The sequence below is a fragment of the Trachinotus anak genome, unplaced genomic scaffold (assembly GCF_046630095.1).
Source record: "Trachinotus anak isolate AG129_WGS33_773 ecotype Australia unplaced genomic scaffold, CSIRO_AGI_Tana_v1 ptg000008l, whole genome shotgun sequence".
Lineage (NCBI taxonomy): Eukaryota > Metazoa > Chordata > Actinopteri > Carangiformes > Carangidae > Trachinotus > Trachinotus anak.
In genome coordinates, this window is record NW_027273859.1 from 4,827,328 (window position 1) to 4,844,930 (window position 17,603).

The following is a 17,603-nucleotide window of genomic DNA, read 5'->3' on the forward strand; positions in this document are numbered from 1 at the left end:
ACGTCAGCGGAAGTGTCGGTTTTTGAGAATGGGTAAGGCTATTACTTGTTATACCTAACGTTAACTCAGTAATACATATGCGACGACCACTCCTCTTCTGCTCTGTCTGGCCTGTCGCCGGCCCTTTCTCTCTGTCTCAGGAAGCAACCAAGCAGAGTGGTGGTCAGCCAAAGGTGGGTCACCTGGGCTGCGGGCTGGACCACCCTTTAAAAGCTGCCTGCTCAGTCTGTCTCTCTCTCATCAGACATCCCTTCTTTGTTTCATTTGTTTGCTTAATTTTAGCACTCAACTCTTTTACTCATCCATGCATTCCCATACACTACTGATTGTACTGACTCAACATGTCCTTTTTGGTGTAGCTATGTAAATTAGTTACTTTAATAAATTCATTTTGTTATTTCTCCCTCCTTCTTTGGCCGAACCTTGAGCCAGTTCGTGACAAAATGGGGGCTTGTCCAGGATCAAGAAATCCATACAGTGAGGTTAAATCCAGCCTTAGTGTGATAAAATGGAGGTTTGTCCATTCATGAAGGCCTATTATTTGTCTGAACATGGTTGACCTCTTGGTTTTTGGTAAGTGGCATTGTTTGACTGTTGTCTTTATTGCATTTGACAAATGTGTTATGGGGAGAATTACACATAGAGGAGGGATTAGAGAGAGTTCCAGTTTTGGTGGTGGTCATGTCAGTGATTGGCCTTCAGTGTAGCCCTCGTCAGGAGTCTCTTTCCCCTTGGTAGCTTTATTATGTTCCACTTACAGAGCCTGTGGTGGATCATTATTGTGGCTGTGAAAGTGGGTACAGCTATATGCTCAGGTTCACATCCGTGGGGTGCTGGGGGTGGCTGCATAGCAGATGCTTTCCAGTCCCACTGGTTTCTGTGATTAAAGATCCTCTCGCCTGGAGCAGCCTGAAGATTAGGGTTGAGTTAGTTAGCTTGTTTTACTCTTAGTTAGCAGGGTTTTTGACTCAATTGTGTTGTGGCTACTTAGGTTTGTTCAACTAGATCATTTTGTTTTGCTTGACTGAAGTACGGCCTCTTTAATCAAGGACTTGGTGCAGTCTTTTTGAGGAACTCTGAGCAAGTACAAAAGACTGGCTTTTGAAAATTGCTGAGCACTGTAAAATTGAAGTTTCTGACAAACTGAAAGGTGTCTTTGATAAGTGAGGAAGTAGTACGTTTTAGATGGTGTTACATGTAACTTGGCCTGGTGGCTGTGGTAAGCACAGTTCTACAGCTCATGATTTGAGCTTTGTTGTAGCTTTGGTACCTCTTGTGTGTGTGCAATTTGCTTGGCTAGTGAGCCGTTGGCAGGGTACTGAATTTTCTTTGTCTAACTGCAGGCCACATGTTGTTGGACACTTGAGTTTCGGTATTGAGCAACATTTTGATACGTACTTTGAGTCAGTGGTTGAGCTTAACTTCAAAGTGACTATAGACCTCACTTTGCTGTGCTCCTTGCTTCCTACCTATGTTTCCACTCTTGTCACCCTTTCCTCAGTGTTATCCTCCTGTCAGTTTCTTTAAAAATGCTCCTCAGGTACCAGGCTGCGAGAACTGAGATGACTGAAAATTTGGTGAGTCATTTTGAGTGTCCGTATGAAGTCCATCTGATAATCTGTATTTATGAGATACCAGATACTGATATTCTTCTTTCAGGTAAAATGATTAATTTATTTGCTACTATACTAAGCTTTGTTACAAGCTGTTGCTTAATTGATGTTTGCATTTAACTTATTGGGGTGTTCGCCCCACTATTGTCGGTCTATGGGTCACAAGTGGCTTAAGAGGTTGTAGTTAGTCTTAATATGTAATATCTCCTGGATATTGCATTAATTTTACACACATTGAAGCATAAAAAGTAAAAGTGTATGTATGTGTATGGTTAATAGTTTTATTTCATTTTATTTTAGTTCAAAATACAGTACACACCTCAGTGGTGTAGTATTTACTGAAATACACTATTGTACTGCAAGTACAATTTCAAGGTAGCCAACTTGTGCTTTACTTAACTATTTCCTTTTCATTTCAGGCTGACAGACACATAGTACGTTTTGATCCACTGCAGCTGATAGCTAGTTACTATGCAGATTAGGATTTTATAAAATATGATGTATTGTTATAGATTAAACCGTCATAAATTAAACTACCTGATTCTTTGAAAAGTAATTAAAATCAGTTCCACTTTTGCCGGCTTCGACTTTAAAATGTGACAATATGAACACTGATCAAAATAACCTTTCTGCAAGCTGGACCTCACCTGTGACATGTTGATGTAACAGGCTATGAATCAAAAGTGTAGATGTAAATCCTTCCCAGTTCTTTTTAAATTGGGTGTCAAAGTGTTGCTAATTCATGTGTGTATGAGTATCATCTTTCGCAGATGGAGAACTCCTTGTGTTTTAAAAGGCTAATTTAGTGTTAGGACATGACTTAAGAGTTAAGATTAGTATAAGGTTAAGTAAGTACTAGGTTTAGGTTACTGGGAGTAGAGGTCAAAGGTTAAGAAATGTATGTGCTTAGGAAAGGCCCTCACAGATATAGTAATATGTGTGTATCTGTGTTTATGGGTGGAGGATGACAGGGTAGAGATGGGGTTAGGATATTGGGGGCGGGGCATTGGTGATGAATGATTACAAACAAAGGCTCTTGAGCTGATAAAGTGAAGCCACAAAAGAAGTGGGTCACAGCCTGCTGGCCCCCTGTTGCCTAGCTTCAGGGACAGTGGGGGCCACACAGTAGATAACTTCCTCAGAGTACATCAAAACGTCACTGCTTTGATAAACAACTAAGCTGAATGAATTTATCAGCCCACATTATCCTTATTAGTGTAATGCTCCTGGAGTTTAGTTGATGGCAGATTCAACAAATAGACAACAACCTTTGTGCTATAAAAAGAATCAAACACTGTATTATGGCCTTATCAGTCAGTGCAGTGTGCCATTTTTACATTTATTATTATAGTTTTTATAACAACCAATATTTATGATGATAATTATTGTTATAACACAGCAGATATTAAGATTAAACCATGGTGAAAAACAATAAAAATATAATCAGAGAGCACAGAAAAATGCAACATCGCATAACTTTTTTGTAGATAATATATATTTTTGTCATCACATAAGAAGAATCTAATCATTAAATGAAGCTTAATGTCAGGATAGATAGTCAAATAGACATAAATGTGGGATATTTAATAACACTGAAGTTCCTCTTTGGATGGAGTTAAACATTACAAAGTCTTTATTCCTTATTACAGACTGTGGCTCCCTCTGTGGAAAAAAAAGGATATTACACACACATAACCCAAAATGATTGGTAAACAATCTACAATCTACTTACACTGTACAGCTTTAAAGAACTGTACTGATCAGATTGAGTTATAATGATCAATGCCTTAAAAAATTTGTGATTTTGGTGATTGCCAACTATTTTTTGATTTGATTTTTTAAGTGGCGATCATAGTAGAGATTCATAAATAAAAATGTGGTCATTAAATTTCTGCAGTAGTAGGTGTAATACAGCCAATCAAAAAGATAATTTTCCCCGTAGAGAACTTGAATAGCCTTCTGTCTGTGATGGATTGTTACTACATCAAAAGCATTGTTTGTATATTTGCGAGTGACAGCTTTTCAGATCCCCTTTCTACATTGTTTTGTGGCAGTCATGTGATTAACCAAATGAGTGAGAAAAGCTAAATTCCCTCAAACAGTGTATCTAGCTCCTGACAATCTACACTGACTGACATGACACTTTACAGTCAGTATCTAGAGCACCATCTTCCTAGTACTGAGTGTTCTGTGCTTATGTAACATCAACTCTTACTCATCCAGGCCTGACTCTGCCTTTTTTTTTAACTAATGCAAGGTTTGGCTGCCTATTATGTAACAAAACCAGGCTCTTCAAACCTCTAGATTGCAGTATTTCTATCTGGTAGTCCTACCCTTCTACCAACATGACAGAACATGCAAAATATAGAAATGAGTTCAACATTTTGCCAGTGGATGGCAGTGTTTTTGCATGACTTGTGGCAACATACTGAAGAGATACCTCTTTGACCATTTCTCAGCGTTGATAGTTTTTGCCATTGCTATACTGTTTGGAATACCACTTTTTAAAATGTAGCATTTACCATTATTTTGCAGGGAAACTACTTGCTAAAATTAACATTACTGTGCCCGCTGAAGAAAGATTTGAACTGTCGACAGAATATGAAGTCATTCAGATGTCATTATTATAGTACAATACAGTGACATCCTAGCGAAAACACGCTGTCAAAAAGGGTTGGATTTTTCCGTCTTTACTTCTGAATGAAGCTGGGATTGGCCTTAGAGACATACAATACCTTGTTGCTAGGTAACATCAAGATGATGCCTCTGCCTCAACCCAATACTCAGAATCACTATGGAAATGCAACCCTTTTTCATACTGAAGTAATCATAACCACTACGATATTACTGTAAAAATAAAACATTTTGACATCAAATTAATTTAGTTGCTTTCACATGTGACTTATCAACATTAATTATACTTAATGTGACAAAGGATAATATTTACAGGCATTTAAAAGATTATTTTTATTTTAGGAGGAGTGGAGGAGGAATGGCAGGTTTATTTTTACTATTGAATTTACTGTAAATGCTCAGTTATATTGTTTACCACAACAGGTTGTACAATAGCTGTGAAGAAAAAGTGTCAGGCTGGAAGAAGCCACATACCTCTAACAACATGTTGTATTATGTAATGGTATAAGCTAAAAGTAGGTTCTATTTATAAATCATAAATCATTTTTCTCAAAGATATTTAAGGGTTGAAAAGAAAAGTTCTCTCCTGCACGTATATTTTGTTGCATAGGGTTAGGGTTACCTTTGAAAGGCTTTCACAAGAAACACTGTGTGTTAGCAGGTTATGACCTCATCCGATGTCAGTGTGGGGAAATTATTCATTTAGGGCTCTTCCTGGATGTGTGTTTGTCCAGACACAGATTTATCCTCAGATTGCTGTAACAGATCTGCTTGGCTGAATCAAAGAGGTCTGAAGCAGCTGAGCTCAGAAATGTCACTGACGCATTGGATTAAATCAGTTCCTGACAGTAGCGAGGATGTGTAGAGATGGAGGTGAGATAGTGGAGGTGTGATCTGACTCCAAGCCAGTGTAGGGGGGTATGTTGACCTGCCCTTAGGCTCAAAAACATTCTTTTGTTATACAACTAAGCCAATGATTTGACTGTGTCTGCCACTGATTACTGTAACTCTCATTGATTGTACAGTACCGTGCTTTCACCTTCTGAGCATTTTGTCCCTTCTGTTGTGCTGCTGTAGTACTGCTTGCCAGGTTAGGTTCTGCCATCTGTTACTGTGTGTAATCTGTCACTGTTTGTGTGTGTGTGCATGTGTAGTTTGTAAGTCAGTGCACGCTGACGTGTCGCTTGTCTTAGATTAGCATGAAAACAAGTAAATTGAGGTGAGCCTGAGCTACTATGTTAGACACTGGGGATCTTGTTAGGTTGTGACATGACACATAGCGTATTACTATTTACTCTGGTACAGTGATACCTCTCAATATGCTTTTTTACCTTGTTGTACATTCTGTTACAGTATGTTCATTAAACTCTGTTACAGTGCACTATATGTGTAGTAAATCAGCAATGTACTGTTTGTGCATTGAATACAAGCATTTACAGAGTCAAGTGTGGTTTTCATAATATTTTTGCATAATCTCTGTAAAGAGGACGATTGATGAATTTATAAAGTACATCCTACAGGAATGATGCTGCATAGTACAAAGTAGACATGCAATATTTTAAAGTTCATTGTTCATCATTCTTGCTTATTTGCAGATGGAAGCAGAATTTACTGTAATAACATCCTTAACCTGCCAGTTATTAGATTGCACCGGTGCTACTCATTTAGAGCAGGTAATGAACTGCTCAATTTAAGGAGTCTTTAACATATACATGAAAGCACAGTAGTTTGCAACTGGCTGTTAACACAGCGTGTCAAGCTGCATACATTAGTGCGATTAGTGACGGCTGCTGCAGTATGGAGAGAGGAAGAAATACTTGGGGGTGGTAAGGGTGAGCGGGTGACAGAAGAGAGAGAGAGTGAGAGCTTCCTCTCACTCTCTACAGTATGTGATCGCTGGTCTGCTGCATTACTCTACGATGCAATTTCTCTATATTCCTCCAGTCCCTCCCTCTCTCCTCCGCTCTAGCTCTCTGTAAGCAGTAATCTGTAGTCACTCTCGCTGTCTCACAGCTTTCTGCCCTGCCACAGCGCATCTCTCTCTCCCCTCAGCTCCACTTTCTCTCCAGTGAGGATGACATCCCCGAATTTGATGAACCAGCGAAGCTCTCATTCTGGCTGGTGGCTTCCGAGGGAGACCCCACATGAACGGGCTTACTGGACGAGGAGGTGCCGCGTCTGAGGAGCTTGGCAGAAGATCTGTAAGCTGTAGAGGCTCTGAGTAAGTGCCATACTATTTTACTTAGTCCATCAAAATAAGGAAGGGGTTAAGTGTGATGACTGGTCAGGGAAAGAATGAAAACAATATCTTTGCTTCACAGCTCTGAACTGCTACAGTGCTTTGTTATTTTCCCCATCTCAGCGTGTTGGAAGTATTGCCTAATTGATTGATTGACTGACACTACAGCTGAGGATTTATGGAGTGATGAGATAGCATTGGTAGCACCGAGCTTATGCAGCAGCTGTATCTTGTCTATCAGGAGTGAGCGCTATTCTTGGTCACGACACTGAAATGCTGTGCCTTTGTTTGCCCATTTCTCTTCATTGCTGTGCTTACTGTGGCATACACTCATACAGATGGCTATCACTCCCTGGGGTGACGTTCAAACTCCCCACTGTTTGTATATGGTCATAATTACACCACTGCATGTTTTTTTTTCTTTCTGATATCTGATTAATCTTTACCGAGACTGAGGAAGGTCTGAGACAAAGTTTCTCTGAATGTCTATCAAGGATTTTCCAGATGATCTCAACTCACTTTGAACTTCCAGTCGGAAAGGTGCTGTAGTAGTTGGGGGTGAGATTCACTGCGAGAAGAAAGCTGAGATTACAAAGTCAGTAGGAAAAAGTATGACAAGATGAAGACTGTGGTGGGAAGAAAGTATCTCTATGGTAACAGCAGGTTTTGACAAGGGTAGAGGAGAGGTGAAGGAAGCTTGCTGCTTGTTTCTGGCACCTATTCAGCTGAATCACAAATTACAGCACTGACAGGACGTTTGAGACACAACAAAAAAGAATAATAATGAAATGATTGTGGGAGAGTCAGAAAAGAAAAAAAGAGGAAATTTAAGATACAGATACATGGGCAGATCGACAGCAATAATAAATACTATATTCTGAGCATGCTTTATAAGTTACTAAATATGCAGGCTACATTGTATCTGAAAGTTTGCCAGGATGACGTTACTGTCACATCTGTTGGTGTTTATTTTAATCTGTAGTTACCTTATTGTGGAGGCAGACCCATTTGAAGGTAGATGGTAGAGAGGGAATGAGAGACTAACTCTCTGCAGAACAGATCTGTCAGCGCTAATGTGAGTTGTGATGAGATAGAGAGAGCTCTACTGCTCCATATCCTCATCCTCAAGTGTCATTTTCCCGAAAGCCTCCTTTAGAAGCCCACACTGATCCTCTTTGTCATTTGGATTTGTGATATAACGATGGACTGGATTTTTGAAGTGCTCTCTCTCTCTCCCAAGTGCTCACCATACTTTTATAGATTATGGTATCCAGTCAACTCAACCACCATAAATGGGTAATACATCAGTGCCAGAGTTTACACGTGCAGGTGTGTAGCATTGGTGGCCCCTGCGATAAGTGAAATAGTTTTTAGTGACATATTTAACCATAACTGTTGTGTAGTACAATCCCTATGCATCAGCTTTGTCACTGGAGGATTAATGATTAAAGGCTAATTGTGGCTTTAGATAAATGTGTTTACACCCCTTCTATCGCAACACATTTCACTGGATGATTAAAATCATTTTAACACTTCACCCTGCAACTGGCTGTCTGGGAGCTGCAGGCCCAGAAGTGCATTTGCCATTTTTCAGGTTCTGTCCTAGCTCATGTAGGTAGTTATTTAATTGAGGTTTCAATTTAATAATTACTCTAAAAATAATTTTAAAAGTCTATCAAAATATATTCAAATGCATTAAGATATTCACATGCATGAACTGTGCTAACCAATACAGAAGCACTATGATACACTTCCAAAAATGTATGGTGTTGTAATATCAATCACGGATTCTATGGATGCATTCACAGATCAGTCTGGGTTAACTTTCTCTGATCTTCAAAGCCTATGGTGTTTAGCAAGAAACTATGGAGCTGAAGAGCCATGTTTGTTTCAGGGAACTGCAAAGGCAGAAGCCAGAAGTGCTCAATCTCTTCTTGCGCATCAGTGGCTTTACTAATTTGTTGTTGTCATGACAATAGGCATACATTTCTCTTAGTATATGTGTAGAAGATGGGCCGAAAGATCAATCTAGAGGGGCGTAGATGGGAGAAGGACTCTGTGTGTGCTTTTAGAGAAGAATCTGGGCCACTACAGTGTTGCCACAGGTTTGTGATTCACCACTGCCTACAGCCCATACAGTAGCACTGGCCCCTGGTCACCCTGCAGACTGAGTGTAGAGCAACACCATGACTGGGATGCAACCTCTCTCCACTTTCCTCCTCTTCAACAACTCTGACTCACTGGCCAGCACACATTATTCAACCCACGAAAAAGATCTCCTCAACCGAGTTGGAAGCCAGTGTTCCTCCATGAATGTTACTGTTCGGTCCTGATGAGCTCTCATAAACAAGCAGCATTTTGTGGAGCTTCTCTGATTGCAGGTACTGTAATTGTAGTGTTTGCACTGATTGTAAAAATGGAATAATGGTGCAGGTATAATGTTATGTGTCTATAACAAGGAATAGTTGGGAATGTTAAGCAAACACAACTAAGCCTGCTCAGTGGTCAAACTGTCTTTCTGGTAGTTGCAATGAGCTAGTTATTAGTAATTGCTTTCAGGGAGCTAATTATTGCAGAGGAGGAGCCCAGCTGCATAGTCTGTTAGCTCAGCTCATTATGGGCAGTCAGCTAGCACTTGAGTCTGGGAGGAAGACAGCCAGATCTGAGTCCCATCTGGTGCCTCATGCTAGGATGGCACCGTACAACCACCAGCTTTACCAATGGGTGGCTGTTGAAGAAGTTCTCTACATTGTTAAGATATATACAACACTAAATCATGCAGTGTTGATAGTGTCTCAGCACATATAGAGGAATGGGATTCATTAAGGCTGCCAGGGGACATGAACCAAAACCATAAGACTTATGTGTCCCTCAGTCAAAACACTTTCCCATGGATGAAAATCTTTGCTTTCTCTCTGCTTTCAGAACAAATACAAATACAAACATCTCATCCAACCCAGACAGCAGGAATATGTACCACTGATGTAATGATGCTTAGAGACTGAAGATCAGCAGGCGCTAGAGAAAGCTCACCTCGGCTACGCTTTGCTCATGCTATCGTCAGTCATTAGAAGCCACCTGCCCCTGCATCATGTCATACCAATCATACTGGGATACCAGGCAGTACTCTTATGCAGCTTGGGCACATGCTGTGTAGCCTGTTGTGTTACCGAACACCCCACCCCCCCAAAATGACCCTTGAAGCCTAATGATTACATCAGTCACATTTCTGGGCACATATTAGTAAGCACCAGAGTCATCTCTAGAGATTCATAATATCCGCTGCAGTGCCTGTGTAGTTTTGTTTGTTTTTTTGACACAGATGCTATTGCATGTGATCTTGTGGGCAGAGCGCAGGCAAAAGCTGAAACAGACAATTTAACTGCAGACAATATAAATAACAGTTCACATGAACACAGTTATGCAACAGTAAAAATACACAGCAATTCACTACACTTCTCATGTTAGTTGAGCTTGAGCTGAGCATGTTACTGTAGGGAGGAGTGGGAGGTGAGCCTCTGCTTTTAATAGACATTCTCCCTGTGTCGCTCATTCTTCTGCCTGCCTCTTGATCACAAAAGCTGCCAAATATATCCAGTGGTGGTAAAAGAAGCTGTTGTGTGAACAAGAGCAGGTTATTTATAGTCTGTGTTAAGCTACAATATGAGTATATATTTGGTCACCACAGTATGGATCTCCTGTGGTATATTCACTAAATACCTCAACTGCGATCAACATACATTATCTGCTAGTTATGTGTGATCATGTTACTGTATAAATGGAATAAGTGTAAATGTATAAAGCAACACTGCTGTGGAATCATAGGTCTGTGTACCATGTGACTCTCCAGGCTTCAGTGTTTGGGTGCAAGCTGCTGTTCCTGGTATTGGATTGGTTTCGAAATGTATTATGTATTATTAATATTGAAATATTCAATGAGGGCACATTTTCTTGATTAGCTATTTATAATGAACATTAATATGTGTATTCTTGATTGCAATAATAATAACTGTGATCTACAGCATGATATTCTTGTTCACTTTTCTAAACACTCAGATGGATGAATTCTATAGTATGCTGTAACTTATATGATGAGTGTCATAGCACACATGCAGGGTAAATTATTCCAGCTGACAGACTGGAAAAAGCCATCTATACAGTATGATTATAAAAGGTAAGTGTTTTACATAAGAGCATTGAGTCAGCCCTTCAGTTTTCAAGAGAGGCTGTGCATAAAGGCTGTTTACTGTCATTTTTCTTCCCCTGTCCCTGATCTCCCGTTCTCTCTTCATGCTCTCCTCTCCTGCAGACCACGTCCACCATCTCTCTTGATAAGACCGTCTCCTTTGGAAAAACGCCATTACTTTAAAAACACAAAACAGACAGAATTGCTGGACACATGTCACAGGTATTACTCTTCACATGGTAAGAGTTTGTTTCCAGAACAAGCTAATTCAGTCATCTGTTGTCAGTTTGCCTTTTACACTATATAGCTGAGTTTGTGTGTGTGTGTGTGTGTGTGTGTGTGTGTGTGTGTGTGTGTGTATGTGTGTGTTTGTTTGTGTGTTTAAGTATCTTAGTATTGCATGTCACTCTCTATCTCTCACTATTTTAGAGGATGGGGCCGTCCTTGTGCCGTGAGCCTGTTACAGTTGTACAAGCTACATTCTTGAAAAACTCCTGAAATTCACCTATGGCAGCATGATTGAACACAGCACAATGTGTGTTTCACATCACACGTAAAATTACAAGTGAAACAACCTTAAAAGTACAATGACTGCTATGAAAAGTATAGTATAATAAATAATATAACAATAATAATAATAATCAACTGTATTTATAGTGCATTTTTCTAATCCCACGTTACAAAGCGCTTTACACAAGGCTGCAAAATAAAACATTCAGGTTATATGAGGAAACAATTAAAAACAAGCAATCAGAAATACAATGAAAATTAAAATGTCTTAGTATCAATGCAAATAGACCAAATAGACCAAAGGCAGTGTCACCAGCAAGCAGGTGACCAGTAAAAATCAATAAAACTAAAAGTTGTCAATAAAAGCAAAAGTTGTCTATAAGGTTAAGGAAAATTATATAAAACCTGGAAAGGCTCTACGATAGAAGTATGTTTTAATAAGAGAATTAAAAGAGCTCACTGACTCTCCTGGCCTGATTTCCTTGGGCAGCTTGTTCCAGATGTAAATAATGAAACACTTTAAAAAGCTTAATCAACATTTATTTGTGACTCTGCACAACACATTGTTTTGTCCTATGATGGTGAGCATGTATCTCTCCTCCCACAATTCCATTATCAGGTTTTATTATTTGACTGTTTTGTCTTGTCTCATAATTGTAACAGAACACTGACTGGATTTGGCATGTGGTTCAGCACTGTATATTCCACTCCACAGTTTGCACATTACATCTTTTGTAAGTTACTTCACTGACAATAAATTTGAAGTTGGTAAGCTTTCACATGTACCACTTAGATGTATTCATTCATTCATTTAGATTATGGTTCGAAACTTAAGCCCTCTGGTGATGTGAAATTGTCCTATGCGGCTTTAACATTACCTCCACATGCTTGCGCAAGAATAATGAAGACAGTATGACCAGTTTGGCCAGTTGCAGTGCATTGAATCACACAAAAAATGTCAACTGAGTTAAAGAATACAGTCATAGGTGGTGTTGTAGTTTGTTACAGAACATCTAGTCTTTCTTTCCATACATGTTTTGAAAAGTATCTGCTGATCCTTTGCAGAACGGTTAGATTCCAGTACAACATTGACCCTTTGGTTTTGCTGGCTGCAGCCCCATGCTGTGGGAACGTGTTGTTGTGAGCATGTGTCCACATTCTGACTGTGTGGTAGTGCTGCGATACACTAAGTGCTGTGACTGTGTATTTGTGACTGTGCTGCCAGCCCTGCTGTTTTTCTTGTTTCCAGTGCTCTTCAGGCCCTGTAATGCTGTAATGGCACATCTAATTGTATCATCAATCGCTACCAATGACATCTGGAGACAAGTGGAGTCTTGTACACTTGCATGCACACACACACACACTCACACACGCAAACACTACAAGTATATTGTTAGGTGGGATTGTTGTAAAACCAATCCCACTATGTGTTGTTCTCAGGTTCAAAAATTCTCTATTTTACAGTAAGAAGATTTGTTTAACACAGCAACATTCTCAAGGGAAGCTGTAAAAAAATTATATCTACTCAGATCTGTGGGCCCCAGAGATTCATCAGTGATACTAAAATGTCAGAAAAGTTTGGTCAATGCCATGTCCTTGTTTCCAGGTTGAGCAGGAGATCTCACTCGTCCAGAGGAAGATGTCTGACCTGGAGTCAGTGCTGCAGCAGAAGGATATAGAGTTGAAGGCCTCAGAGACCCAGAGGACCATCCTGGAACAGGACCTGGCAACCTACATCACAGAATGCAGCGTGAGTAGCCCTGTGGTTACTACACTGGACACCACATGGACTGTTGTTCCAAATGTATGTGTGTGTGTGTATTTGTCTGCATGTCTTCATGTCTGGGTGCTTATTATTTTACATGTCTGTGTGTGACTGTATTTGCCTGTGATGGGCACAATGGGTCTTGCATTTGAGATCAATTAATATAATTTTGGCATAATACAGTCCAATTCCACAGCACAGCCTCCAAAATAAGTTGGAATAGACACATATTTAAAAACAGTTATCTGAAGGCTGCCCTATTAAAATGCACTACTTTTCGTTTGAGAAAACATATATATGTCTTGGTTGCAGAGTCTAAAGCGCAGTTTGGAACAGGCTCGAATGGAGGTGTCACAGGAGGATGATAAAGCCCTGCAGCTCCTCCATGACATCCGGGAACAGAGCAACAAGCTTCAAGAGATCAAAGAGCAGGTAGGACTGAATCAAGAGTGTTATCTTGGTTGGTCAGTGGCTTGATATACATACACTTTACTCCTGAGGTTGTGGGCTCAAAACTGGATGAAGGCACAGTAAGGCAAATCACTGGTCAACTATCGAACATTACAATAATGTTTCAAGATTCAAGTACAGTTTGGTCCTTTGTATAATTCTCGAAACGGTTCGTTGTTACATTGATATTTGCAGTAATGGCTACTGTATGTAGTGCATAAAGCAGAAATGTCAAAAGAATAATTTTTTGAAAAGAAGCAAATTGAGAGTATTTAGTGGCAGTCAGATGGAGCAGGTAACCAAGGCAGAGAGTGTGGGGTTTGAGTGTTAATTAGACAGGCATGTGATGTTGGAGGCCAACCACTCTGTAGCTGTGCAGTCAGTATACCATTCACATCTAGAGCATGTACAGAAATATCTAATGTTGCAGTACTCTCTTTATGTAAATTACTGTTGTCACTTTCGTAAATCCTTGAACCGTTTTACAAGGATGCAGTTCATGTAGTGTTTTATTGATGAGGGTTTGTTTAGAAATTCACCTCACAATAAATGAACAAATAAACCTTGAATTTATTTGTTTATTTAAAAAAAAACAATGTGCCAAATTTTTCAGATTGCTTGTACAATCTGTAGTTCTCTATATGAAGTGTAAAGACTGTATCAAGTGTGTGCTGGGTCTACTCATTGAGAATCTACTGGGAATAGGGAATATTATTAATGGAGAAAGAGACAGGGGAGCTTTACTGTACATGCAGCCCTTAATTACTAAAACCAAATATGATGAGTGTGTTGCATGTACTAGTTTTTGTGTGTGTGCTTATCTTTCTGCATGTGTGGCAGCACCGTATGACATAGTGTTGCCAGCTATGAAAATTAAGCTGTTACAAGACTGACAGTTTAGGAAAACACATAAAGAGCATGGAAAATCATCTCCCTGACATTCTGCACCAGTTTTTCTTAAAAAGGTATTAGAAAAGCAACCTGTTTTTCTCAGCCTACACTAGTGATGGTTACCAAGCACTGAATACATTGTGCAATGGTTGCTATGGTGATGAGAGCCATATACCTACGAGTGAAGAGAGCACTGATGCAGTGGGCAGGCTGTCGTGATGAGGTGTGGGGCCTAAGCTCATACTGTTTGAGAAACAGAATTTTTGACCATCACTTGATACACTGCCTAAAACCCAGTGATGCATCTTACAGAACTGCACCCTGCCCTTTATGCTGTAAGAAGGCATAGAATTTGAATAGGATGCATTTAATGGTATGTACTGTGAATACACATACCTATACAGAACATTCAATATGTTTAATCCTAACTCAGAGTAACATGTTGTAATTCAGAAATTATATTTATGCAATGCAATACTCCACTATAGTAGAAGAGGTTCATGCATTTCAGAAGCCAGTAGAAGTAGAGGTCATGACTGACTCGGATAGAATCTGTCCAGACCCAGGATGTGCTTGAGGGATTCCCAGCTGTTCTGGGAGCACCTTAGGGTTCAGTATGCAATGAAACAAACTATGTTTGAAGACTACGTTTAGCCTGTTTTGGCTATACTCAAAGGTATCGTCTTGGCTGCATCCCACTGCCTCCACAATCCAAGAGCTCTGTACCTGCATGTATTGTTTGTCTTAATACAATGGATCCTACTAAAGGGGATAAAGTTGCACGCCTTCAGGCGGCCTCTCCTTGAAGGCATTCATGGTGCACACATGACAGAACGAGTTGTGTAACAAATACATTTAAAAAAATGTCTGACAGAGAAGGTCAAATCCTGCCTACTTTGTCACCTCCGCAGATCTGGCCAATCTCTGCATGAAATAGTCATGGCTGTCAGATTTTCTGTTTTGGAACGTTACAGAAAATCTTGGATGCCGCCCCTTAGTTTTGACCTGAGAAAGAGGTTTCAGAGGCCCTCTGGGATCCCTGAGGGGAGCTGGAGGATGTTGCGTGGGAAAAGAATGTTTAGGTGACAGACCTTTTAGCATGTTCCTAAGTATAGTTGAGCCTGATAAGCTGAATATGAGGCTTTTTTACAGAGTGAGGCCGCTCCAAATAAAGGTCAAGATTTGTTTGCCAATAGGTTTTCTTTAGGCACAAGTTGAACACAGTCAGTGGAAGATTCATCAGGATTGGCTAGAGGTGTTAGTAAAGGTTCATGTTGGTCAACAGCTGCAAGGCTATGGCTGAGCACCTTGTGACTGGATGTGTATAACTTGGCAGACTTAATAATGACAAACCTCAAAACAAAACCCTCTATAAATAAACTATTATTAAAACAAAAAGACTTTAATCTGTATCCTCAAATTCATGAGGATAATTTTCTGCGCATGCATATTATCTGGCCGGCGTTCTGATTGGTGCCTCTCAGCAGGCTATTTACGCCAGCTAAATCCAGTATTTCATCTTGAAAAGCATCTGTCTCCCACGCTCTGTCATGTGACTGCAGTGTTTATCATTTTCATGCAGAAGCCATGCAGTGTTGGATCAACAAACAGTAGAGATTGGGGATAGATTCTTTTTGAGAGAAAAGCAATCTGTGCCAAAGCTATTACGACCTGAAAACATATGCAAAGAGACAATTTCACAAAAGATATGAGAGCAAAGAGGAACTACAGAAAACTGCACTGTTCCTGTCTTGTTTGTGTTAACACAATAAAACTCAGGAGGCTTGACACTCTTGAGCATGTATGTGCACTGGATCTAAAGAAACAGAGGGTCTGTATTGTTTTTGTTAAGTTCTATTTGATGGATTTGAAAAGACTTTGTTATCTCATAATGATAATATAACAGACAAACGTTAATGTGGATTTGAAAGTACCCTGTTGAGTATTCTTGTAAACAAACTGTTATATTAGTATTCAGGCTTTCTCACCAAAACACATGGTGCATATCCCTGAGGGCAAACAAATGTGTTGAATACATTTTCTTCCTCTAAAATATTTGCAGTAAATTTTTCAATTTTTCCATTTGCTTGCTTTTAAGGAGACAGGCAAGGGGCAAAGCATTAGAGACTAATTTTGTTCATCTACTGTGGGTTTTCCTCTAGTTAATCCAAATTCACCACAGTAACAGTGGTCATCAATCAATTGATGGTTTTATGAACAACAGCTCATTCTTTTCAGATTAGTACCAAGCTGATGGGAGAGAGGACTGAAAGCATCCTTTTTTCTCACGTCACCTTAGTCACATCCAGTCGGCAGTTCCTCTGTTTGAATGAACTGACTCCAGTCAGATTTCGAAGATACTTTACTCACTTATTTCTGTACATTTTTTTCTTGAATCACTCAGCACTCAGTGTAGATATATCATACTGCACCCGCCAAGCACTGAAGTGGTCAGGTTAGTACAGTGAGCGAACCATTCATCTGGAATGTACACTACTCCAGCTTTACCTGGAACAAACAGCTGCTGCTGTGTTATTGCTGCAAAATGTGTGGAAATGACAAGATGAGATCCAGCTCTATGAAAGACATAATGGATATTCGTGTGGAAAATGCTAATTGTATCAAAAGGCAAATAAGGACGTCTGTAGTCTAAAGGAGGATGTGCACAGGCTCGTGCAAAAAAACTGAAATCCTTACTGGTTTAACTTATATTGCTGTTGTGCAGGCTAAACAAACTGTGGGCCTAAACTCCTCCACTATCCATGGAACTAATGTTCCAGACATAAAGTCCAACCGGTCTCGTACAGTGGTGGGCTGGCTCCAGCCAGGGCGTTAACTGGTCTGGTGTCTCTGGAAGTAACAGTGCCCTGACTTCCCTCCACTTCTGTAGCCTGCTGTAGCATCCTGCAACAGCGCCTTGATTCAGCAGCAGCAGAGTATGAGACACTGCCCCTGACCAACTCATTTGTCTGCTGACCACTTTAAGCTTGTTTGGAACAGAAACGGAAACAGACGCTCTTTCCACCCATTAGCCTCAACACTGCAGCTGAGCGACAGGTGTAATGTACTGGATGAACTTGGCAGCTTCATCTCCATCTATCAGGGACATTGCTGCAAAGCTTGCCAACCAGACCCCTGTTCCTGACAGAGAGCTCTGGGAGATGAATTCAAGCTTCTCAGCTGCCTTGTCCTCTCCATCTCCATCGTCAGAGACATCATCAAAAATCTGCAAAAACCTGTTGCTTCCCAGGTGCAAATGTTATGGAGATAACAGATAACAGTCTGCCCGTTCTTACCACTCATCCCTTCCCATAT

At 40.1% G+C, this 17,603-nt stretch overlaps 1 protein-coding gene across 5 annotated transcripts in view; it reads left to right on the plus strand.

Moving 5' to 3' along the window:
• Nucleotides 1-3,407: 3,407 nt before the first annotated feature.
• LOC139623624 (citron Rho-interacting kinase) overlaps nucleotides 3,408-17,603 on the plus strand; it is a 50,962-nt gene continuing 36,766 nt past the window's right edge. For 3 of the 5 annotated variants that reach the window (XR_011691562.1, XM_071481978.1, XM_071481982.1), the window contains exons 1-4: nucleotides 3,409-6,468; nucleotides 10,796-10,894; nucleotides 12,789-12,932; nucleotides 13,260-13,379. Coding sequence is in view for 4 of the 5 variants with exons in the window: in XM_071481978.1 (XP_071338079.1) it covers nucleotides 10,886-10,894; nucleotides 12,789-12,932; nucleotides 13,260-13,379 (273 nt within the window). In the remaining variant the exon portion in view is untranslated. Of the gene's footprint in view, nucleotides 6,469-10,795; nucleotides 10,912-12,788; nucleotides 12,933-13,259; nucleotides 13,380-17,603 lie in introns of all 5 variants that reach the window. The other 2 variants (XM_071481981.1, XM_071481980.1) reach the window with 2 other exon arrangements.